General features: G+C 37.7%; 1 protein-coding gene across 3 annotated transcripts in view; it reads left to right on the forward strand.

The window, feature by feature from the left end:
- The window catches only part of GALC (galactosylceramidase), a 73,659-nt gene extending 50,279 nt beyond the window's left edge, over nt 1-23,380 (forward strand). For 2 of the 3 annotated variants that reach the window (XM_037832134.1, XM_037832135.1), the window contains 7 exons: nt 4,883-4,972; nt 5,638-5,724; nt 7,896-8,046; nt 10,398-10,575; nt 15,671-15,834; nt 17,369-17,445; nt 22,573-23,380. In XM_037832134.1, coding sequence (XP_037688062.1) covers nt 4,883-4,972; nt 5,638-5,724; nt 7,896-8,046; nt 10,398-10,575; nt 15,671-15,834; nt 17,369-17,445; nt 22,573-22,719 — 894 coding nt within the window. In that variant the 3' untranslated portion in view covers nt 22,720-23,380. Of the gene's footprint in view, nt 1-4,882; nt 4,973-5,637; nt 5,725-7,895; nt 8,047-10,397; nt 10,576-15,670; nt 15,835-17,368; nt 17,446-22,572 lie in introns of those variants that run through there. The other variant, XM_037832136.1, reaches the window with a different exon arrangement.
- The last annotated feature ends 764 nt before the right edge of the window (nt 23,381-24,144 follow it).

The following is a 24,144-nucleotide window of genomic DNA, read 5'->3' on the forward strand; positions in this document are numbered from 1 at the left end:
AATTCATATTCATTAAGGCATATGGGTCCGTAGTTTTCTTTTCGTGTAATGTCTTTGGGCTTGATATCAGGGTAATGGTGGCTTCATAGAATGAATTGGTAAGGATTCCTTCTTACTCAGTTTTTTGTAAGAATTTGTGTAGAATCGGCATTATTTATACCTAAATTTTTGGTAGAATTCCCCAGTAAAGCCATCCGGGTCTGCAAGTTTCTTTGTGGGATGGTTTTTAACTGCAATTTCAGTTTTGTTTGTAGATGCAGGTTATCTATTTGTTCCTTGGATTGAGCTTGGGATCTTTGTGTTTTTCCAGACATTTGTCCATTTCATCTAAGTTTTCGAATTTATGACATAAAGTTATGCATCTTATTTCCCTAATATCCTTTTTTTAAAAACATCATTCTACAGGTTTCTTTTATTCACTTGACATTTGGGGGAGTTTTCCATGTTGATACAAATCTGAATCATTCATTTTTTTTTAAATTCAATTTTTTTGAGATTGTTCACATACCATACAATCTTCCAAAGTACACAATCAATTGACCCTGGTACCATCACACAGCTGTGCATCTGTCACCACAATTAATTTTTTTTCAATTTTTAGAACATTTTTGTTACTCCAGAAAAGAAACAAAAACAAAAAAAGAAAACTCAAATCCTCCCATACCCCTAACCAACCCCCCTCCATTATTGACTCATAGTATTGGTATAATACATTTGTTACTATTGATGAAAGAATATTAAAATACTACTAACTGTAGTACATAGTTTGTAATAGGTATATTTTTTTCCCTATATACCCCTCTATTATTAACTCCTAGTTATAGTGTCATACATTTGTTCTAGTTCATGAAAGAGATTTCTAATATTTGTACAGTTAATCATGGACATTGTCCACCACAAGATTCACTGTTTTATGCATTCCGATCTTCTAACCTTCAACTTTCCTTCTAGTGACATACGTGACTCTAAGCTTCCCCTTTCTGCCATATTCACACACCATTCAGCACTGTTAGTTATTTTCACAATAACGTGCTCCCATCACCTCTGTCCATTTCCAAACACTTAAGTTCAGCCTAGTTAAACATTCTGCTCATAATAAGCAACTGTGTCCTATTCTTTAGCCTCATTTTATATCCTGGTAACCTATATTTCATGTCTATGAGTTTACATATTATAATTAGTTCATAGTGAGACCATACAGTATTTGTCCTTTTGTGTCTGACTTATTTCACTCAAGATAGTGCCCTCAAGGTTTCTTCATAAACCCATTTTTGTTTTTTAAGATGGTTTTTTTCACCCACCATAATTCTGTCCTAAATAAACGATTGATGGTTCCCTGTATAATCATGTATTCATGCATTCACCACCGTCTCCACTATCTGTATAAGGACATCTCCGTTTCTTCCACAAAGATGGAGGAAGAGTCAAAGAAGGTAGACGAAAGAAAAAGAAAAAGAAAGAAAAAAAGTGACAGCTAAAAAAGCAACAAAAGGAAAGATAGAATTAAAGTACAATAAGAGTCAGACAACATCACCAATGCCAAGAGTCCCATACCCTTTCCTTGTATCCCCCCACTTATAGGCATTTAGCTTTAGTACATTGCCTTTGTTACATTAAAGGAAACATAATGCAGTGCTTCTGTTAACTGTAGTGTCTAGTATGCATTGATTGTATTTTTCCCCAATACCACCCCATTTTTAACACTTTGCAATGTTGACATTCATTTGTTCTCCCTCACATAAAAACATATTTGTACATTTTATTGCAATTGTTGAGCACTCTAGGTTTCACTAGATTATACAGTCCCAGTCTTTATCTTTCCTCTTTCCTTCAGTGTTCCACATGCTCCTAACCTTCCTCTTTCAACCATACTCATAGTCGTCTTTGTTCAGTATACTTGCATTACTGTGTTACCATCACTCAAAATTGTGTTCCAAACCTCTCACTCCTGTCTTTTCCTATTTGTCTGTAGTGCTCCCTTTAGTATTTCCTGTAGAGCAGGTATCTTATTCATAAACTCTCTCATTGTCTGTCAGAGAATATTTTAAACTCTCTCTCATATTTGAAGGACAGTTTTGCTAGATATAGGATCTTGGTTGCTGGTTTTTCTCTTTCATTATCTTAAATATATCATACCACTTCTTTCTTGCCTCCATGGTTTCTACTGAGAAATCTGTACATAGTCTTATCAAGCTTCCTTTGTATGTGATGGATTGCTTTTCTCTTGCTGCTTTCAGGATTCTCTCTTTGTCTTTGACGTTTGTTAATCTGATTATTATGTGTCTTGGCATAGGTCTATCCAGATCTATTCTATTTGGGGTACGTTGCGTTTCTTAAGTCTGTAGTTTTATGTTTTTCATAAGAGATGGGATATTTTCATTGATTATTTCCTCTGTTATTGCTTCTGCCCCTTTTCCCTTCTCTCCTCCTTCTGGGACACCCATGACATGTACATTCATGCGTTTCATGTTGTTATTCAATTCCGTGAGATGTTTCTCATATTTTTCCATTCTTTTCTCTGTCTGTTCTTTTGTGTATAGGATTTCAGGTATCTTGTTCTCCAGTTCATGAATGTTTTCTTCTGCCTCCTGAAATCTGCTGTTGTATGTCTCCATTGTGTTTTCCATCTCTTGTGTTGTGCCTTTCATTTCCATAGATTCTGCCAGTTTTTTATTCATACTTTTGATTTCTACCTCATGTTCGTCCAGTGTTTTCTTTGTATCCTTCATCTCTTTTGCCATATCTTCCCTGAACTCATTGACTTTGTTTTTGAATTGATTTAGCATATTTATTTGAAAATCTTTAATAGATTGTTTCATTAAAGTGAAACAATATCTCAACTGTATCTCAATTGAGGTGTAAGTTTGCGCCTTTGACTGGGCCATATCTTTGTTTTTCCTAGTCTAATTTGTAGTTTTATGTTGTCTAGGCATCTGGTTTCCTTAGTGAACATTTTTCCAAACATTTTCACAGACCAGAACCGTTCAGGTCTCAGAATGTGGCTATATTCAGTGTCAAGTTTCCTTGAGGGTGTGTCTTAGAAGAGTGGCAGACTTTCCTGTGAGGCCTCTAGCTGCTGTGTTTTTCCTAACTTGCCCAGCAGTTGGTGCCTGTTAACCTGTCACTTCCGACTGGTATAAAGAGGTGTGGTCCCTTTAATTCTCAGCTTAGATTGTTTCTGTTTGACTGTTTTCCCCCAGGCCCTGGGGTCTGAGTTCTGAAGGGAAGGCCAGCACTAGAGCTGGGCCCCCCTCCTTCCTCTTAAGGAAGATACACCCCCCCTAGGGAGTTATCTTCTGTATTTGAATTGCTCCTTTGTCTCTCTGAGTATGTTAGCTCCACCCTGTCTGGCTGAAAATGACTGAGGCTCTCTCCACTGAGCCACTCAGGTTGCAAGAGACAAAAAGGGAAAGGAAGCCCCTTTTCAGAGCCAGCCCACAGTCCCCCAGTTTTGCCCCTCAGTCAGAGAGAGCTCCTGGTCTTCTGAGCTCCCTTTCCTGGGACACAGGCATTTTCTGACTCTCTAAGATCAGTCGTCTCTAAAAGCCTCTCTCTTTTTTTTTTTTTTTTATTAATTTTTTTTTCCATCAGCTCCACCTCCTCTCCACTGGGAGCAGCCTCAGGATACTTTGCTACTTGTTAGGGGTTTGTCTATGTTTGTAGCTTTTATTCAGCAGTCCACATTTGTTAATTAAAACCCCAGTTGGAGCTAGGTTGCACTATATTCGTTTGCTCCAGGAATGCTGCTTTCTCCCACAGTGAGGTCTTGCAGCTCAGCCTGCTGTGGGGTGAGGGAGCTCCCAGCGCAGTTCCACAGTTTTTCTTACAGTTTTTATGCTGCAATCTCAGCCATTCCACCCAATCCAGGTTGGTGTACGAAGTGTGGACAGTCACGGTTGCCCCCCAGCAGTTGTTCCAGATTATTTACTAGTTGTTCCTGGTTGTTTATTAGTTTTTCTGGGGGACTAACTAACAAGTGTCCCTCATCTCTGACACAAAGTGGGGTGTACAGAGCTGTTGATTCTGACCTGACTGGTTGGTCTACCCAGGGAACCAACCATGATGGGATCATTTTCCCTCTTTTTTGGATCCTATGTGCTGTCTTGTAAGTAATAAAGCAGACATTTGCTGGAAGTCTCTGTCATGTTTGAGCCCATGTTCCCACAATGCAACTTGCTCCACAGTGACTTGAATCGTGTTGCCTTCATTCATACTTCTATTATGGCCAAGAATATCACCTACCTTGGTAAGTGTTCCATGCGCACTTGAGAAGAATGTGCATTCTGCTGTTGCTGGGTGGAATATTCTATAGATGTCAGTGAAGTCAAGTTCATTAGTAGTGTTGTTCACATCTGTATCCTTAATCCTTGTTGATTTTTTTCAGTCTAGTTGTGCTAGCAATCACTGAGAGTAGAATACTGAAATCTCTAGTATAGTTGTAATTTTTTTATTGTCCATGAAGCCTGGTATAGAACTTTGTACTGTAAGTGCTCTGTGACTGTTGAATCCCATAAAATAGGAATTGTCACTACATCTTTTGATTTTGGCCCAAGCTTTGCTTTTAATTTGATGGATTTTACTGAGAAAACAGAGTTATAAAAATTAATCCATCTGTGCCAATAATATATCTTTGGAGATGAACTCTAAATCCAAAGTTTGGTCAGTATAAGTGCCATTAAGTTTTACTTTCAATAGGCATACACAGCAGGCATTTCAATAATGTTTATGTTAGAAAAATGCTTTTTCAAGTTGAAATAAACTCATATTTGTCACTTAATGTGTGCCATTTCTGTTAATATTGAGGCATTAATTACTTAACTTTTTTCCCCTAAGATATGTTACGTTATTTTAATAACTTATGTGATTTTTCTTTTTACCTCAGAGCCATAAACATTCTATGTGTATTCGACCATTCCTTCCTTATTTCAATGTGTCGCAACAGTTTGCTACCTTCTTCCTTAAGGGATCTTTTGTAAGTACATATGTGAGACTTTTATTTTGATTTTGATTTAAGAATTTATGTATTTTATCACAGGCCTGCAGTTATTATGTGAAGTCTCATATTATGAACTATTAACAGTTTGTATACAAATGGACAGATTCCTTGGTGTCTTCTCTCTTCTAACAGGTTTTAGTTAAACATGGTAGAAGCCAGTAGAAGGCAAAGCTTTTTGTGCCTTTGAAGAACACTTACAAGGTCCCATGTAAGAAAGTTGTTCTTAGCGGTAGATGCATCAGTTATGTGGTCTGGGAACCTTCAAGCATTGATATTTACAGTTACCTATGCAAAAAAGACAACAGATTCTTGTTGCTTATACTTACTGTTAAATTTGAATAGAATGAGTATTTTTGAAGCAGAGGCATTAAAATCTTTTTTAACATTTATCAAAATTCTTTAGTATTTATAGGAAATAAAGTATTTGCTTGAATGTTTTCTTACTTTGAAAAATATCACTTTAAATTTGAGATGTATCTTTTAAATTTACATTTGAGATGTGTCTTTTAAATTTGAGATGTTTACATTACAGAGCTTACATTGTTATTAGTCCATTGTTGCTGTTACTGTTTTTGGAAATCCTCAGAGATGATATGAGGAATCTTACTCAACCATGCTTTTTTTGTGTGTTTGCTCCCTAGAGTCAAATACCAGAGCTACAGGTGTGGTATACCAAACTTGGAAAAACATCTGAGAAGTTTATTTTTAAACAACTGGATCCTCTATGGGTAGTTTTAAAATAAATTCCTATATTTTGGCATTACAAGACTAAAATAGTAAAAGGGAAAAGAAATTTTATTAATGAATTTAGAATTTTTAGCTTTGAAATTGATTTTATGGAAATTATGAAAATTATGATTTTATGGTTGAAGCATGATAGAGACAAAGTTGTCTCCAACTATTTTTATTTTGTAGAAACCCTCTTCAAGGCAGTAAAGACATTTTTGCTTTTATAGGTGTGTTTTGCTCTTAGGCACTTAGTTTGTCTTGGTGAGTGGTTTCACCATCCCCTGGCTGCCCAAGTCAGAAATTTGCATCTCCTCCTAGACTCCCTTGTTCCTGCTCACCCTCTACATCTCACTAGTGACCAAGTGGAAGACAGATTCTGTCATCCATATATTTCTCATCCCCATTCCTGATCCTCCCTTCCCCCTGCTACTGCTTGTTTCGGTTCCTTACTATCATTCTCCTGGACTTCTGAAATTACCTGCTAACTGGTTTCAGGCCCCCAGTGTGACTGTCCAGGCCATGCACCACACGTTGCTAGAGTGATCTCTCTAAAAGGCGGCTCTGATTTTTGTCAGTCCCTTGCTCAAAGTACCTCAGTGATTTTTCCAATAAAGTTCATACCCCTTAGCCTAGCATGTGACCCTCGGTATCTCCTCCTGAGGTGCATTTTGCTTTCTTTCCTAGCTGTATCTCCTCCTAAGCTGTTCTCTCCTGACAGACTAAACCTCTTGGTGTTTTTCAGAGCACAGCATGGCAATATACTTACCTCTGTGACTTTGCATGTGCTTCTTCCTCCTCCTACAGTGGCTTCTCCTGTCTTTATCATCCTTCTTTATCAGCCTGAGTGTTACTTCCTGAAGTTTTCTGATGCCCACCACCCAGTCTTAGCTCCGTAGCCACCTAGGACTTTGTGCTTACCTAATTGAATACTGGCCGACTAGATTGGACACCTTGAGGTTTGGGGCCCTGCCTTACTTGATTATTTCCAGGTGCTTACCCTCTGCTTGGCACAAACATGGTGATTTCTCAGTAAACGTTTCAAAAATGAACAAACGAGCACATTGCTTCATCTGATTGACACAAATCTGTTACTTCTGCAAATGATTAATGTTCTGGGAATCAGTCACTAGCAAATGACTGAACACCCATTATATATTAATTTCTAATAGGAACGGTCTCTACTTTTGTACAACAAATTGCTGAAAATAGCATAGTAAAGTTGATTTCCCCCATAGGAAAAATACCATTTGGGGTTATTCCTTAGCTAGCAGAATATGGCATCAGGTATTTTACAGAGAAGACCGAAAATTTACTCTCAAAGCAAAGACGTGATATAAACTGCTTTAATTCAAAGTAGGAAAAAAATCTGCTGAAAGTTTCATAAAATAGATATCACTTTAATACCTACATTAATTATGTAAGGACTTGTGATGTATTCAAATGTCTACATGTAGCTGCTAGGAAACAGGGAATGTTTTCTGTAAGTCACACACTGAGCTAAGTACTTTATAAACATTATCTTATTTAATCCTCACAACAGCCCTGAGAGCTATGTATTGTTTTCCTCATTTCATAGAAAAGGAGATTGTGGCTTAAAGAGATTAAGTTAATTGTTAAGATCATAACTATGACGTAAACATAACTGACTAATTGTAATAAATATTGAAGATATAATGAGCAACATTTTACTTTTTCTTCTTGAAAGGTTTTCTGTGATTAACCGCTGAGTCAACAGTGAAATTTTATGGAATTTTCTACCTTAGTAAAGTCCTACAGGATCAATGAGCAGTCTCTTAGTTAAATGTATTGAACATACATAAGCTTTAAGGAGCTTGCAGTCTAATGGAGAAGACTAATAAAAACAGCTTTGAGATCATCTACTACTTCTTCCATCCATAAGTTGAAAATTCTTTTAAAATCATCTCTGAAAACTGTAGTTTAACAAAGTCTTCTAAAACCCTTGAAGAACAGGATGATTCCAAGGGCCTTGGTAGTGGGTGTATCTTTTACAAGTTGTTAGGAAGTTCTAACAGGAAGGTGTTTGGGTTTTCTTTAAGCCTGTTTTATACACACACACACACACACACACACACACACACACACACATATTTTGTTCCAACTAGATGAGCCGCAGCACCAGGCCTTGAGTACCAGTTGCTTTCTCTTTCAGCTCGCTGGTGGCAGCGGCCGCTTCACCCTGGAGCTGCGAGAGGACGAGCTCTTCACCCTCTCCACCCTCACCACAGGTCACAAGGGCAGCTACTGGCACCCTCCAGGGTCCCAGCCCTTCCCATCTAGATACAAGGATGATTTCCATAGTGGTAAGTTTTTTTTTTTTTCCCCCTAAAATTTAACTCGGTCTCTATCTCAAGCAGCAGTGGGTGAATTTCTGCCTCTCACACCATGTGCATGATGGAGTGGCTGTAAAATCACCTTTATTTAGCTCTGAAATCACTATGTGGTAAAAGGAGATCTAATTTTCATGTTACTTCAAAACAATTCTCAATTTGAGGACACTATATGTTTTGGTACCTGAAAAAACAGGTGTTACTCTCAGCAGGAAAGTTAAAATTCTAACTTGTTTTTAGTGAAACTTGAGATTCGTGACTGCCATAGCTCATGAAAGCCATTATTGACATCTTCCTTTTGTGTGGCAGCTAAGGCATGTTATTATCTGTCTTTCCATTATTGCTATAGTGCTAGCAAACTGAGTCTCCTTATGGGCAGCTGTCCTATCCTTGGATAGTCCAACTCATTGTCTATTCTCTGGCTGTGCCTAGGAGTTTTATATTAGTGTTTTCTTGGTGTTCTATGAAGAGCTATCTGAAAGAGCTCTTGATTTTGGTAATTGTTTTATTTTCCTGGGCTGCTCAAGCAAATACTAGGCAAGGGGTTGGTTTGAACAATGGGAATTTGTTAACTCACTGTTTTGAGATTAAGAGAAAGTCCAAGTCAAGGATCATCAAGGCAATGTCTTCTTCCCTAAGACTGGAATTCTGGGGCTGGCTGCCGGCCATCCTTGGTCCTTGGCTTTTCTGTCATATGGCAATGCATATGGCGGCCTTTCTTGGGCTTTCTTCTCTTCTGGGTTCCATTGAATTTCAGCTTCTTGCTTCCCATGGCCTTCTGTCTCTCTGTTTGAGTTTCATTCTGCCTATAAAGGGTTCCAAGAATTAGTACTTAACTGAAGTAACCTCATCAAAGGTCTTACTTACAATGGGTTCACATCTGCAGGAATGGATTAAATTTAAGAACTTTTTTTTTTTTTTTTTTTTGGTGTACATACAGCTCCAGACTACCACAGTGATTTAGAAAAACCATGTAAAAACTTAGAAGACACATCCATTGTGGTCATATTCCTAGATCATTCAGTAAGCACAACAAACCTTTCTTTGTCTATTAGGTGGTAGTCTAGAAGATTATGGGTCTCCCAGATGGGATCAGGTGGCTCTAAACTGCTCCTAAAATCTGTAGCTGTTGAAGAGTAGTAGGGAGGGAGATTGTCATTGCTAAAGTGTCCCTTGAACCTCAACCAACAATGGAGTCTCCTGCCACTCCCTGCCAGCCACTGCCTTAGTCCATACTGGAGTCCCCTCAATTATTTGGACTATACAGACAGCAGTGACCCTCAGGGAACTTGGTTTGTTTCCAGCAACTCTCTTACATGGTCTCTTAAATGAGTCTTCTAATTTTTCCAGCCCCGACTGTCTTAGCACGTCTCTTGCTCACTCTCATAGAGAAGCTAACTTTTTTTGCCATCGCTTAGCAGTTGAAGAACTCCCCACTCCAAAACTCTTTGTTCTGTGATCCTGAACCTGAAAAACAGTTCTAAACTTTCAAATCTAAAACGTAATGCTGAATTAGCTATAAAAGTTAAAAACTAAAAACAAGCTTTGAAATTACTTGATATGGTTCTTAATATTATCTCAAATGAGATAATGAATGTGAAAGCATTTGGGAAAGCATAAAGTGCAAAATAGCTGTAAGATACTATGATTAAAATTGCTCTTCCATGACCTTTGTCACTGTAAGACTGTAATTTAACTTAATAAAACTAAAAAGGGATTGATAGCTTACGTCCCAAACTAGATTTTTGCTCCATTTTCAAAGTAGAAGGAAATCTGTGAATTCCATACGTGAAATAATGAGCCTCCTCTAACGTCCTTCTAGGTGAGGATTGTGACCAGTAGTTTAGAACCTTACTTGACAGATACTGGAAATATCAAAACTGTCCTTCGTTGAGTCTTTGCTAGGTAGTGGCTTATATTCATACTTTATATAAATATAAGTATGGATCATTTAATCTCCTGTCCCATGCCACTTAGAAGTGAGGAAAATTGAGTTAAGAACTTTGCCCAGGGTGACAGACTGAGCTGGAATTTGAGTCCAGGTCTGCCTTACTCTAAAACTCATGCTCTTTCCTCTCAACCAAATGCATGGATTAAATATTGTGCAAAATTTTTATATCAAATTCATCATATTATACTTTTGTAATGATGATATAAAAATCTTTATCCCTTTATGAGACCTAAACTCTAAATTTTGAATAGTTGTAAGTATTTATTTATTTAAAACTTTTCAAACATGTTTCAAAATGTACCATAAAACATCAGAGAGAAAAGATTCTGTAATGGTTTGATACTAAATGGAGAATTTATTATGTTCTGAACAGATAACCCTTTTAGCGAAGCTCCAAATTTTGCTGATCAGACAGGTGTATTTGAATACTTTGTAAATGCTGAAGATCCCGGAGAGCATCACTTCACACTACGCCAAGTTCTCAATCAACGGCCCATCACTTGGGCTGCCGATGCATCCAACACAATCAGTATTATAGGAGATTACAAATGGTATGTAAAATTGATGTCTTCAATGTAGATCTGGCAGAAATAACCTTGTAATGTTGTCTGGTGCATTCTGAAGCAGAGTTGTCAATGGTCTAACTAGGCCAAAGATCTAAAACATCTGTAAAAATGCCTTTGTTTGCTGCTCTGTGTCTTTCCTCAGATTTGCCCAGTTTAATAGCAATTGTTGCAGAACCAGTTTGAGTTCAATATAAAAACTAAGGACTCTTGAACTCAACTCTAGCTTACTATTTTTAAACAGTCTTTGTGGTTTGCAAAGTTTTTACTGGAGTGTTGAATTATTGATCTTATGTTGCCACCTGCTGGATCAAGACAAGAATTACACTGCCATAGCCTCTAGAAAATCTGTTTACTAGGTGATAGTAGTAGTAAAACAGAAACAGTAAATAGTAAAAATTGTAATAGTAAAAAGCAAATCTGTTCTTAGTTGGCTAATGAATTCCACTCCTTTTTCTTTAAGAGTCTGGTAAATAGTGTATTATTTTTTCTTCACTTAAAAATATAATGACCAAACCAAAATTTCACCTTCCCCTTTAAGTCAGTAATAGAATTCCTATGTGCTGATTATTATTATACCTGTTTTAGGGTTTATTTTATATTTTTCCTTTTAAATAATATAATTCCTCTGTAACAAAAAATAAAATCCTAAGCATTCCAGGTTTGTTGATAGTAACTAGTAATGAAAAGCCCCCAGAGGACCGTATCTGTAGCTTAGAAGTTGGATAGGGAAAGGGAAGATAATTCTGAAAACAACCTTGAATTGCTTATCTGTGGAATGCTGCAGAAAGTATTTATCCCTTCTTTTTTGCCTTACTCGCTGTTGTAAATCCTGATTTTTTGCTCCAAGCTCTGACAAAGTCTTGAGAACCTTTCAGTTAACCAGAAGCCTTGGAACCCTTATAGTACCATAGAGAGTTTTGGGGTTATTAGAGCAGAGTGCCTAATTTAGAATAATTTTTGCCTTTTTACACAATGGAAACACTGTGTATCCTATCATCTCTGAATTGGATATTTTACCTTGATTTTCTGAGCATCGCAGTGGGTTTCTGACTTTCTCATTTATGACTGATTAGCCTACTGTAAGACAGGTGGCTGGGTTTAAGTGTCCAAGGGGTGGGTCCTTTTATTTTGATTGCCAGTTTGAAAGCTGGCCTCCAAACTTGGAAACCTGAAACTTTTCTGGGTCAACCTCTGTTCTAGTTTGCTAATGCTATCTTTTTGCAAAACACCGGAAATGAGTTGGCTTTTATAAAAGGGGGTTTATTTGGTTACACAGTTACAGTCTTAAGGCCATAAAGTGTCCAAGGTAATGGATCAACATTAGGGTACCTTCACTAGAGGATGGCCAGTGGGGTCCAGAAAACCTCTGTTAGCTGGGAAGGCACGTGGCTGGTGGCTGCTCCAGAGTTCTGGTTTCAAAATGGGTTTCCTCTCTAGGCCGCAGCTCCTCTTCAAAATGTCACTCTCAGTTGCTCTGGGGGCATTTGTCCTGTCTTACCTTCTCCAGAGCAAGAGTCTGCTTTCAAAGGCCATCTCCAAAATGTTTCTGTAAACTGCAGCTCCTCTCTCAGTTCCTGTGCATTCTTCAAAGTGTCCCTCTTGGCTGTAGCAAGCTTGCTCCTTCTGTCTGAGCTTATACAGTGCTCCAGTAAACTAATTAAGGCCCATGCTGAATGGGTGGGGCCACACCTCCATGGAAACTATCCAATCAGAGTTGTCACCCACAGTTGGATGGGTCACATCTCCATGGAACCACTCAATCAAAGAATTACCATCTAATCAACACTAATATGTCTGGCCACACAAGATTGCATCAAAATAATGGTGTTTGGGGAACATAATACATTCTTTCTGGCACAACCCCTATTCCCCATGCCACAGAATAGTGTCGAGGGCTCTTTCTAACTCAGATTTTCTCATTTCTGATTGAAACTCCAGCAAAATTTAGAGTCCTCTTAATTGTAATAGAGAGACGAGATAGAGTTCCATCCAAAGATGAACCAAAACTTTTCATAAATTTTTAAATTTTGCAATATTTGAATAGTAATGTTCAGTCTTTACCAGGATCTATTGTAATGGGCAAGGAAGTGAGAAAGGGGGATGGAGGAGAGTGGGTAGAGAGAGAAAGAGAGACATATTCTGAAAGTACAGAAACCAGGGAATAGCCCATGTGTGTGTCAAGAAATGGCTTTATGTCTTCATCTTCCTTAAACCCTACTTTTATCATGTTATTCCATTGCTCAAGAATCTGCAATGACTCTCTTGCTGCCGAATCAGGTCTAAGTTTCTGTGCCTGACTTCCAAGACCCTTTATAATTTGGTCTCATCCTGTTTATCATATGTCATTTCCCAGTATTCCATCCTCTGTTCCAGGTAGCCAGATCTGTTCGTAGATCCACACACATTGCATGTTTGTTTGTTCTCTGGCTGCATTGCACACACTTATTGTGGGGAAAGGAGGCAGTAGACCCTGGGTAATAGTGGACACTTGTATGACCTTCTCTCAACCACCCCACTTTACAGATGAGGAAACTTAGCCTATGGGGTAAGTGATTTGCCCAAGATCCCATATTTGCAAATGACAGAACCAGGGCTAGACGCCAGATCTGTCTGGCTCCGTAGGCCATGCTCACCTCGCAGCCTTGTGATAATCATTGTTTTCTTCCTAAGAATAGGAAAGGGAAAATTAGTTTCTCTCTCTTTAGTGCTATTTTAGTACATCAGATATTAGCTTCAATAGGTCTTAGAATTTTTTTACAGTATAACTTCCTCTCTCGTGTTTAGATTTAGTTCAGTATCAGCCTAGTAACTGGACTGTAAAGGATAGTCTTTACCAAACTACTTAAGAGTTTCCATCTTGTTAGTAAGCTTTGACTAGGATCAGACGACAGCACAAAATTGCCCTTCACTGCACACAGCTGAACTTTGCATCCCTTTGATCAAAGTTGCTTAATATGTTGGCTTGTTTTTGTTCTCTCGGCACTGCAGGGAGATTATGGCTATGGAAGAATAAACTGCACTTTTATTCTATTCCATCCATTATCTGCAAAATTGCCTGACAAATTCTGATGCAGAGATCACTTATTCTGGAATGGGATATTTAAAGAAGGAAAATGTTTTGATTTTCTTTTGCCCCAACTCTAAATAGAATAAGTTTATGGTGTTGGCAATATCTTTAGCACTTTTAAACTTTTGGTGAGCACCAGAAAGGAGGCTGAGGGTGTAAGGAACAGTGTTGATCAGACCTGGTTTCATACTGCTGTTAATCTGCAAAGGGAAAAGTAATCCCTGTAATGTGGGAGGACATACAAGAAAGACTGGGCTTCAGTTATTTAGGGTTGCCTCTCCTGTAAGGTCTTCCACCTCTGGTTAGATGATTAAGCATGGATTTTCCTGATTGTGTACTTGATGTTGGTGTTTCTTTTTCATTATTTCCCTTTAAATAGTATAATTCCACTGTGCAAAATTAAATTCACTGATAAGAAATTCTGAGAAATGTTAAAGCCACATAATTCTAGTTCCAATTTCCCCCCATTTCCAAAACATACTTCTTGGCAGTTTTAGTCTTATTTCAGATGAGTTGCTTGGTTTATTACTTGGTTGTGTGCAGGCTTTCTTTTTTCTTCCTAGTTGCAATCAGTCAGTGAGTAGGAAGTGAATTATTTTCTGAAGTAACATTGGATTAGTGGGGGACAGGGAGATGTGGCTATATCCTCACAGTAGGAAAGCATCATATGTGGTAGCATTTTTAAAAGAGAGCCTGGAGGAGAGCTCCCTGTAAAAGCTCAGTTCCTGGTCGCCCAAATCTTTTCCCTCCTTTGGTGTACTGTGGATCAATGACTCTAGAACAGTGATTCTTACTGTCTCTATATACAGAGATGTTCGGTAGGCCATTGGTTCTCAAAATGGCATCAGCAACACCTGAGAACTTTTGAGACATACAAATTCAGGGGTCCACCCCAGACCTAGTCTGTTAGTTTCCTATGAATTCAGTAACAAATTACCCCAAACTTGCTAATTTAAAACAATAAAATTTGTTTTCTTTCAGTTCTGAGGGCAGACATCTGAAATCAGTTTCACTGGGTCAAAATCGAGGTGTTGGTAGGGCTGTGCTCCCTCCCACAGCTCTAGGGGAGAAGCCGTTCCTTGCCTTTTCCAGCCCCTTGAGGCCACATCACCCCAATCTCTGCCTCCATGGCCACATTGTCTTCCCCTCTTCTGTCTGCGTCTAATCTCCTGACTCTTTTAAGGACACATGATTATGTTTAAGGTCTACTTGGATAATCCAGGATAATCCCCCCTCATTTCAGAATCCTTAGATTTAATTACATCTGTAAGCCCCATTTTTTGACCATGTAAGGGAGCATTTACAGGTTCCAGGGATGAGGATGTGGATATCTATTTGAGGGGCTGTTATTCAGCCCACCACAGCTACAGAATCAGAAACTGGGAGGGGAGGGTGAGGCCCAGTAGAATGAGTTTAACAAGTTCAGGTGATTTTGATGTTGCTCAAGTTTGAGAACCACATCTGGAGAGTCAACATAGAGCTGACTCTGTCTTTGCAGAGAAATAATTTTATATCTTTCTTCTGGAATAATGTTTTAATCTTGTTAGGTTTAAATGTAAAAATTAGCCCCAAAGTAGTTTTCCAGAGGTATTGCTTTCACTGCTTGCTTCTCTTTGCTCTTTGAAATTTGAATGAATCTTTTTTTTTTTAGAATTGTGTGGAAACATTTACTTTTTATGTGCCAATGTAAAAGTGGCTATTCTTAGAATGAGAAGTTGTTTTATTATAGAGACAAGAAAAATGTTCCTAAGCAACTTAAAAAAGTGAATTTTATTTTCCAGAAACCCATTAAAAGAGACAATGAGATTTTTAAGTCACATAAAATCTTAGTTAGCAAACCACTTTCAGTGAAGATTCTTGAAGTCCATCTCCATTACATGCACAGACTTAGCAAATCACAGTCTCATCCTAACTAGAAGTTTGGAAGGAAGCATGTGGCTGTGAAGTGACACGTCTATGCTGGACTAGAAATGGCATAATTTAAGAATACTGATCTGCATTTTCGTTCCACAGGATCAATATGACTGTACAGTGTGATGTGTACATAGAGACCCCTGAGAAGGGAGGAGTATTCATTGCAGGAAGAGTGAATAAAGGTGGTATTTTCATTAGAAGTGCCCAAGGAGTTTTCTTCTGGATTTTTGCAAATGGAACCTACAGACTTACAGGTGATCTAGGTAAGTGACTTCTTTTATAGCACATGACCCCACAACATTTACTGAGAGCCTGCTATGTGATCTGTTATTTTGAGCATCTGCATATAGCTTGTGGGAACAATGAAAGAGCTCTGCCTCAGGACACTTGGACATCTGATTGAGAAGAGATTTGACACATATAAAGCAAATAGCAAACCATTAAGGATTGCAGAGAGCATTTAATTAGTACAGAGAGGAGCAGCTTAGCCAAAGCTAAAATAATTGTACAAAACTCTTTAGGGCACTGTAGAATTAAGCTTGGCTTTGAGAGGGCAGATGGTGGTGGGGAGAGAATGCTCAACAAACACCATAAATAAAAGCAAGACTGTAAGAATGTTCTTAGTGGGCTTATAGAAATGAAGAGAGAGAGATTGATAAAATGGAGAAATTAAAATGGAGAAAATCTTGTTTTAAAATTTGGTTAATGACTTGGACAGTTTGATTGGCTCCATCATCTTGACAGCCCTTATTTTAGGTATTTTATCCAGAACAGGTGCTTAAAATATGTTCAACTTGAATGGCATCTGATTCACTGAGGTTTTGATCCTTACCTCTCCATTGAAACTAGACCCTATTAGTGGTGACTTTTCTTGGTTCTCACTCTCTAGACTTTCCTTCTGCATTAATAGTTTTCCCTCTTCTGTGGCTTGCTGCTCTTTGCCTCTTCCTAAGGTAAAAAGGCCTCTGTAAATAATGATTCCAGTGTATTAAAGAGGAAATGGGTAGTCAGGACATTGGAGTAGGAGTTGTAGAATCACAGCATGGCCTATCTAGAAGGTACCTCACTGATTTTTCCAATACAAAACAGAGAGCCATTGAGGTTAATTGATTTGCCCAAGGTTTCAAAACTAGTTAGTAGCAGAATTGGAATTAGAATGTTAAGTCTGTATCTATCATCCCCACTGTTGCATATTTTAAATTGCCTACTCAAATCTCATCCTGGGTTTCTCACACACATTCAAATGTAATAAATCCAAAAATTAACTCATTGTTTTCTTCCCCTAATTCTCAATTAATGCTATTTCTGCACAACCAATTACTACTACCTGGAAATCTTATGGTAGTCTTTGACTACTCCTCCTTATCCTCCATATTCAGTTCAATCAGGCATAAATGTACATTTGGACTGTAGGCTCTAATCCATTATACTGTGCCTGGTTTGCAAGTTTATTTCACTAGTTCCATTGTAAGTCCACCTATAGTAGATGGCTCAGAATAGGATCTCAATACTTGGTTGTTGAATGCATGGTTGAACGAAGGACATTTTTGTTTTAGTTGTAGATTTGGAAGGGAAGAGACACAGTTCCTTATTAGTGCTGACTTTACTACAGACTAATATTGTCTGAGAATTCCCCACTGAGTTATATGATTTAGATAAAAAATCTGTTTATATGAATTTTTATATATAAATTATATATCAATGCATAATGTTGGTATAATATATTTATATAACACTTCATAAAATATATTTATATAATATATAAATATATGTTAGGATACTCTTTTTCTTCTACAGCTGGATGGATCATATATAAATTAGGACATGTTGACGTTACAGCAAAAAAATGGTATACACTCACTTTAACTCTTAAGGTAAGTATTGCTGATGGGAATGCCTAGGGGTAAATTGTTTTTTTCTTGTGCCTCTCAAGCATTTTCTGTTATCAAATGAGAGGGGGGTAGAATATGATAAATAATGGAAAGAAGCAGGGAATCTGCCACAGTACCAGCAAACCACAGGTCCCTCGGATAGCAGTGTAGGTTAGGGTTATCCACATAAGAGCCACCAGAGCACTATTTTTAAATTTTGTTTTTTAAACTGAGGAGTAATTGGTAGCTGAAGTCAATAATTGAACTATTTTTTCATGTTTTCTTGAACCAAGACTATAATTGGAATATATAGATATGTGAAAAGTCATGTAAACTTATTTTTTGGTGGTTGAGAATAATTTGGTTTTCAACTGAAAGCACAGTTTTGTTTTTTTTTTTTTTTTTTTTTTTATTGTTTGCTATTGTTTTTTTAACTACAAGAAAATAATTTTGAAAGTTGGTTTCCAGGAATATATTTGTCAGAAAAGATATCACATTGTTTGTAGTATACCAGGAATCTAAAAATAGTTGTCAGAATTGCTGATTGATCATGAGTTATTGATTGACAGTGCTTGTGAGGGATGCCATATAGGAAAATTCTTCCATATAAGATGCTGCTCTCTTCCAGGATAGTCCTGTTTAGGTTGAGAAAGAGATTAAAAATGGAATTCAGATAACTTTTTGAACTTGTGCTCTTCTTGCATCCAACCACCAAAAGTGATAGTACTGATTTTTCAGACATTAACAGTATGTCTTGAAGATCCTTTCCTGTCAGTATGAATGGCTCTACCTCATTCTTTTAAACTGCTTTGTAGCATTCTGTAGTTTGGGTGTCACATAGTTTATTTAGGCATTCCACAGTTGATGAGCATTACTTTGTTGCCAGTTCTTCTCTTTCACAAGAAACTGAGGCAGGAAGGGCTGGCTTTACTTGCAAACAGAGGGGAGAGGTCTCATACATATCTCCCGGTGGGCACGTGTGCTGTTATTTGTTTAGACAGATATTTACAAGTGGAATTGCATTTTAAATGTTAACAATTGCTGCCATATTACTAGCCAAACTGTACCAATTTTTACAGCAATTATAAGAATATTTATATTATTAATTTTTAAAGTTTTGTTTTCAACTAATAGATAATGATTTGTATTTCCTTGATAATTAGGGTTGTTGCACATCTTATTATGTTTATTGGCTATTTGCATTTTATTTTTTCTGAAGTTGCCCATTCACATCCTTTACTCATTTTTCTACTCTTGCTTTTTCTAATGGGTTTGTTTGAAGTTATTATGCATTCTGGGTAGTAACCCATTGTCTGTTATATATGTCACAAATATTTTTGCCAGTCTTTCATGTGTATTTTAATTTTGTTTATGATATTTTTTGATAAGTTTTAAATTTTGGTATTGTCAAACATTTCACCTTTTTTCCCATTGGTTTCATTGAATTTTATTTAAGAAGACCTTCCCCTTTCTCAAGGCAATGTTTAGGGTTCTTTTCTTTTATGTTTAAGTCTTTAATTCATCTGGAATTTATTTGTGACTTGTAAGGGTTAGTACCCAATATAATTTTTTTAAACAAATGAATAGCCATCATCATTTCTTTCATTGTCTGTCTTTCTCCCCATGATTTAAAAGGCCACCTTTTTGATATAACAAATCATCACATGTGCATAGATCGGTTTTTGGATTTCTCTCCATTCTTTATGTTGCTCTGATTGTCTGTTCCTATCCAATGTCACACTTAAAATCGCACTAGCTTTCTAAAGTCTTCATTATGTTTTTTGCTCCCTTAGTTTCTTCAGAGTTCTTTCCTGACCACTGTAAATAAAATAACACCCCTCTCACTCTCTTTCCCCGTACCTTGCTCTCTTTTTCCCCAAAGTTCTTATTACCTCCTGCCATGTTGTTGTGTTTGTCCTATTCTCCTCAGTAGGACATATCTCCTTTTTTGGCAAGGCTCCAGCCATTTTATTCACTGTTGGATCTCTGGCACCTGGAAAAGTACCTGAAACACAGTCAGAGCAAGAGCCCACTGAGCACTTGTTAAATGAATGAGTGGATTTCCAGTGGGACAAAGTTGCTCATTGTTCTTTAAAATTATCTTTGCCATTCCGGTATATGTATTCTTCTCCTTGAACTTTAAAAACAGCTTTTCAATTCTGTGAAAATTGCTGCTGGTATTACACTGAATTTATATATCAGTTTGGCAGGAATATGCTGTATCTTACCATTCATGTCCTTCATTTATGTCACCCACTATGCCCTTCAGTAGAGGTCTATAGTCTTATTATTGTAGATCTTGCACACTTCTTAATAGGCTTATTTTTAGTAATTTTATGAAGTTATGAGTGGGATTTAAAAAATAAATTCTCTTAATTTTTTTTGGACCTGTTTTGCACACATTGTCCAAAAAGTAAATAGTATTTAATTTTTAATAGGGCCTATTGAAAACAACTGCTTCCTTCTTCACCTCTTGCCCCTTCATCCTCACTCTCAGCCGTGCTCTGCTTCTCTGAGGACATGTAATTATTTTAGCTGTTTCTTCTAGTATCCCTTTAATATAATGTGATTTACTACTTTGAGATGTTACCTCTTGATTTGCTGCTCTGATGGGTGGGGATTTAGCCAACCTACACCTGCTTTACCTCTCCCTTGCCCATTACTTCTCATTCTGTCCACTGTGGGCATTCTGCATCTCACTTGCTTCCCAGCTGTAGACCACATACTCTGGGAGTCTTTCTCTTAACACTCCAAAGTGATCTCTCAGGCCTCCATCGTCATATCAACCTATTCTAATTCTCTGCATGCCACTTATCGCCAAGCCCTTGTTGTGTGACCGTGTGTGTCTCCTTCTACTAGAAGATGTGCTCCATGAGAGTGGGGACCTTGTTTTTCTTGTTCTTACTAAATTCCCAGTGCATAAAACAGCATTTGGCATGTAAGTATTTGCTGTCATGAGTGAAAAACAAAACCAAAGCATATCTTCTATAGTGTCCATATTTCAAATTACAGCTAATATGAGGATTTTATCCCTTTAACATTGGCCATCTGCTGAATTCTCCTCAGCATGTGTCAGGGAACTTACACTGTTGGGATGGGGGTTAGAACAGTGTCCTGTGTTCCACTTGCAAGCATTTTATATCTCTGAGTTTCTGTTTTCACATCCACAACATCCTAATATGCCCTTCTTATGAAGATTAAATGAGATAATATATATGAAGTGCTTCCTCCTGTGCCTGACATGTGGTAAGCACTTAATGAATCAAATTAATATTCTGAGGGGTCTGAACGTTTGGAACCAGACAGATTGGCATTCACAGTTCCTTACTGATGCATGCTGATACTCCAAGTTATTTCACTTGAGTTTCTGCTTCCTCTGTGAAAAGATAACTTCTTTAAGGTTGTTTTGAGGGTTAAGTGTGTTTTGTTCTTTTATTCAACACATTTCATTAAGCACTGACTATCTGCACTGTTCTAATGCTAGGGATGCAGCATTGAGCAGTAAGACAGGTTTCTGCTCTCTTAGAACCTTTATTATTCTAGGACAGGGGTTGGCAAACTTTTTCTTAAAGGTAATAAATACTTTAGGCTTTGTGGAACTGAGAGTCTCTGGTGCAGCTCCTTAACTCTGCTGTTAAAGTGTGAGAACAGCCAGAAATGATACATAATGAATGATGGGTTCAAATGTACTTGGCTGTGTTCCAGAAAAACTTGATTTATAAAACAAGCAGCCTGTCTGCAGGGCATAGTTTGCCAGCCCCTGTTTTAGGATAGTAAAGTTGTAAACAGGTAAATTAAAATAAAACATTATGAAGAAAATAAAGTGGTGTAATGTGATAAAGTAGCTCACCTGCTGAATAAGTGGTCAGGGAGGACCTTGCTGAGTTGATGACTTCTGAGCCAAGACTTCAGTGTTGGGTAGAGCAGTTTGAGCAGACGGCGTAGCTGGTGCAAAATGTGGGGTGATTGGCCTTTATGTGGGGAGCAGCCCAGAAGGCAGGAAGGCTGAAGCCTGAGGAGTGAGGGAAGGTCAGAGAGGGAGGGTGGGCCCACACTGCTTGGGGAGTCCCGTGCTTAAATACGAGTTGGGTATGTGAGTTCCTTGGCTCGGTGTTAGTATTCACTCTCTTCTTAATGGCAGAAGACATCCAATAAACACTTTTAGAGCTGACGATTGCGCTGTGACTGAGAGTAATGAAATTTAGAGTTTGGGACTTGGAGTCACGTCCTAGCTCTGCCATTAAATCGTGACTTGGAGTTTTACTGTTGTTAGCCCCCAGTGTCTTCATCCGTAAGATGAGCTAATTTTCAACGGTAAGCTATAATTGATGTGCTTGGCTGCCTGCTCACAAATTTGCTAAAATAATAATAAAAGCCAGGATTTATTGTTCACTCTGTGCCTCGCATTATGCTAAGCAGGAACGACAACCTCATCGAAACCCTCTGCGGAAGGCATTATCTTTCTCTGTCAGTGACTAGTAAGCCCACAAGTTACCTTTTCCTTCTCCTCCAATCATCAGTTTAATGGATGGTTATTATTTTTCTAACTTAGAAGTAAATGTTCCTGACATATCATATTGCTTTGAAGTGATAATCTGTACATGGGGACAAACCATAAAACTATGGTTAATTAATTCTCTTCTGGCTGAGCTAAGGTCCCTTAATGAGGACCTTAAATAAACAGTGAGGTAGAGGCAGATATTTTGGCTTCAGCACAATCATATCTGAAGAGCTGGTGCTGTTAGTGACAACACACGTACTGCAACCTCTTAAAAATAAGAAATACTTTTTATTTTAGTGGGGTTTTGTCTAAAAGTTTATAATAATTTTATGAAAAGTTTTACATTTTTGTTGGTTGGTTTTAGAACTTTTGGGTGGAGCACAAGGACATATTGAGGCATTCCTTTTGCCTTGGAAACTGTTTAAATAGGTAGACAGGAATTTCCTTCAAGAAAATTTTCCCTGTATTTCAGATTTTGCTAAAACTTGTGGAACTGCAGTTTGCAGTGGTGAGTCTTGAGTAAGAAGGACATTTGCACCATTAAATGGGTGTGCCATACGTTAATAAGAAACAGAATTCAGAAGATCATTTCCATATGTTTACAAGGGATACGTCTCTTTCTACTCTAGGGTCGTTTCTCCTCTGGCATGTTGAATGGTAAGCTTCTCTGGAAAGATGTCTATGTGGCTTTCCCAACGAATGGCTGGGCTGCGATTGGAACACACTCCTTTGACTTTGCACAGTTTGACAACTTTTATGTGGAAGCCACAAGATAATACTCGCAGAGCACCATAAAACACTCTGGATTTTCTTTCTTTCTTTCTTCCTTTTTTTTTTTTTTTTTTTTTTGGCTTTTGATTCAGAGCTAGTTCTTGTCTTGCTGGACCAATATTTGAACCTTTTGGAGGCTAAAGATAATGAATAGTTAAGGGGAAGAAAAATTTAATTTTGCTTGGATCTCTGCAAGATTTTTATTAGAACCAATTCCAAGGGGAAAACAGGTAAATCTTTATCATTACCTGATGTGTCTCCTAAAATTCAAACTGTACATTGGTCCTGTCCTTAGAAGTGGCCTGGATGGTTCAGACCTCAAAGCCTTGGTTTTAGTGCTGAGGTAGCTCTCTTCCTCTTATTTGCAAGTGATCATGCCAAAGGTGATAACTTGATCATCACTGTGATATATTTATTAATGCTGACTAAGTATCTAAGTAAACTTAAGATAATGCTGCTGTATTAAGAAACTGAAGAACACTGGATGTGTAGCTTTCTGAAAAGCACGGTTACATGCCTTCCTTACACTGAACAGCATTTTTTTCTTTTCCATTGTAAGATAATGCTTTTGAATTGTAGGATATGACAAGTGGAATGATTTGAAAAACTTCTCATTAATAAACTAGAGCTATTTTGGCGGTAATAAATATTAGCAGATTAATTGGGTTATCTGTGTTCTGTAATTCTTTCAGATCCAACTTTTAGTCCTCTAACCCTGGTAACTCTGAAACCTTTTCCCAGGTGGCTGGAAGGAGGATGAAAACCCTACCTAGCCAATGCTGTAACTGCATTGAATCTCTGCACAGAGATTAGCAGTTTTCCTGTCTTTTTTTATTTCATTGTGCCTCTTGTGGTCTCTATTCTCATGGGGCACTGGTAATAGACTAAAACTAATGAATTCTTTTATTCCCTTGTGCATGGGAGAAGGGGAATATTAGCTTTTTGCTAGTTCACTGAATTGGATCACTCCAAATATTTTGTGTGATTTGCTGCCCTCATTTCCTAAAGCTACAAATCTGCTTATATTTGAATATGGGTAAGCATGTTTCTCATGAAGTTTAATTTAAATCTAAGCATTAGTGCATCTCTTAGAAATAGTTATTCATGTGGCTAAAGTAAATTCAGGAATGTTTAAAACTTCATTGAACTAATATTACTATTTTGGAATTAGTAATGGTTTATGTAGGCTAAGCTGACGTGAAACATTGCATTACTATTGAAGACCAGAAATTAATTACTAGAATACACCAGATTTCAGAGAAAATGTTTAAATTAAAATTGTCTAAATGATTTCCATTTCAGGTTTTATATTAGGTTCTCCATAGAAACAGAACTGGCAGAGTGTGTGTGTGTGTATGCGTGTGTGTGTGTGTGTGTGTGTGTGTGTGTGTGTTAAGAGATTTGCTGTAGGAACTGGCTCACCTAACTGC

Source organism: Choloepus didactylus, chromosome 4 (genome assembly GCF_015220235.1).
Source record: "Choloepus didactylus isolate mChoDid1 chromosome 4, mChoDid1.pri, whole genome shotgun sequence".
In the NCBI taxonomy this organism is placed as follows: domain Eukaryota; kingdom Metazoa; phylum Chordata; class Mammalia; order Pilosa; family Megalonychidae; genus Choloepus; species Choloepus didactylus.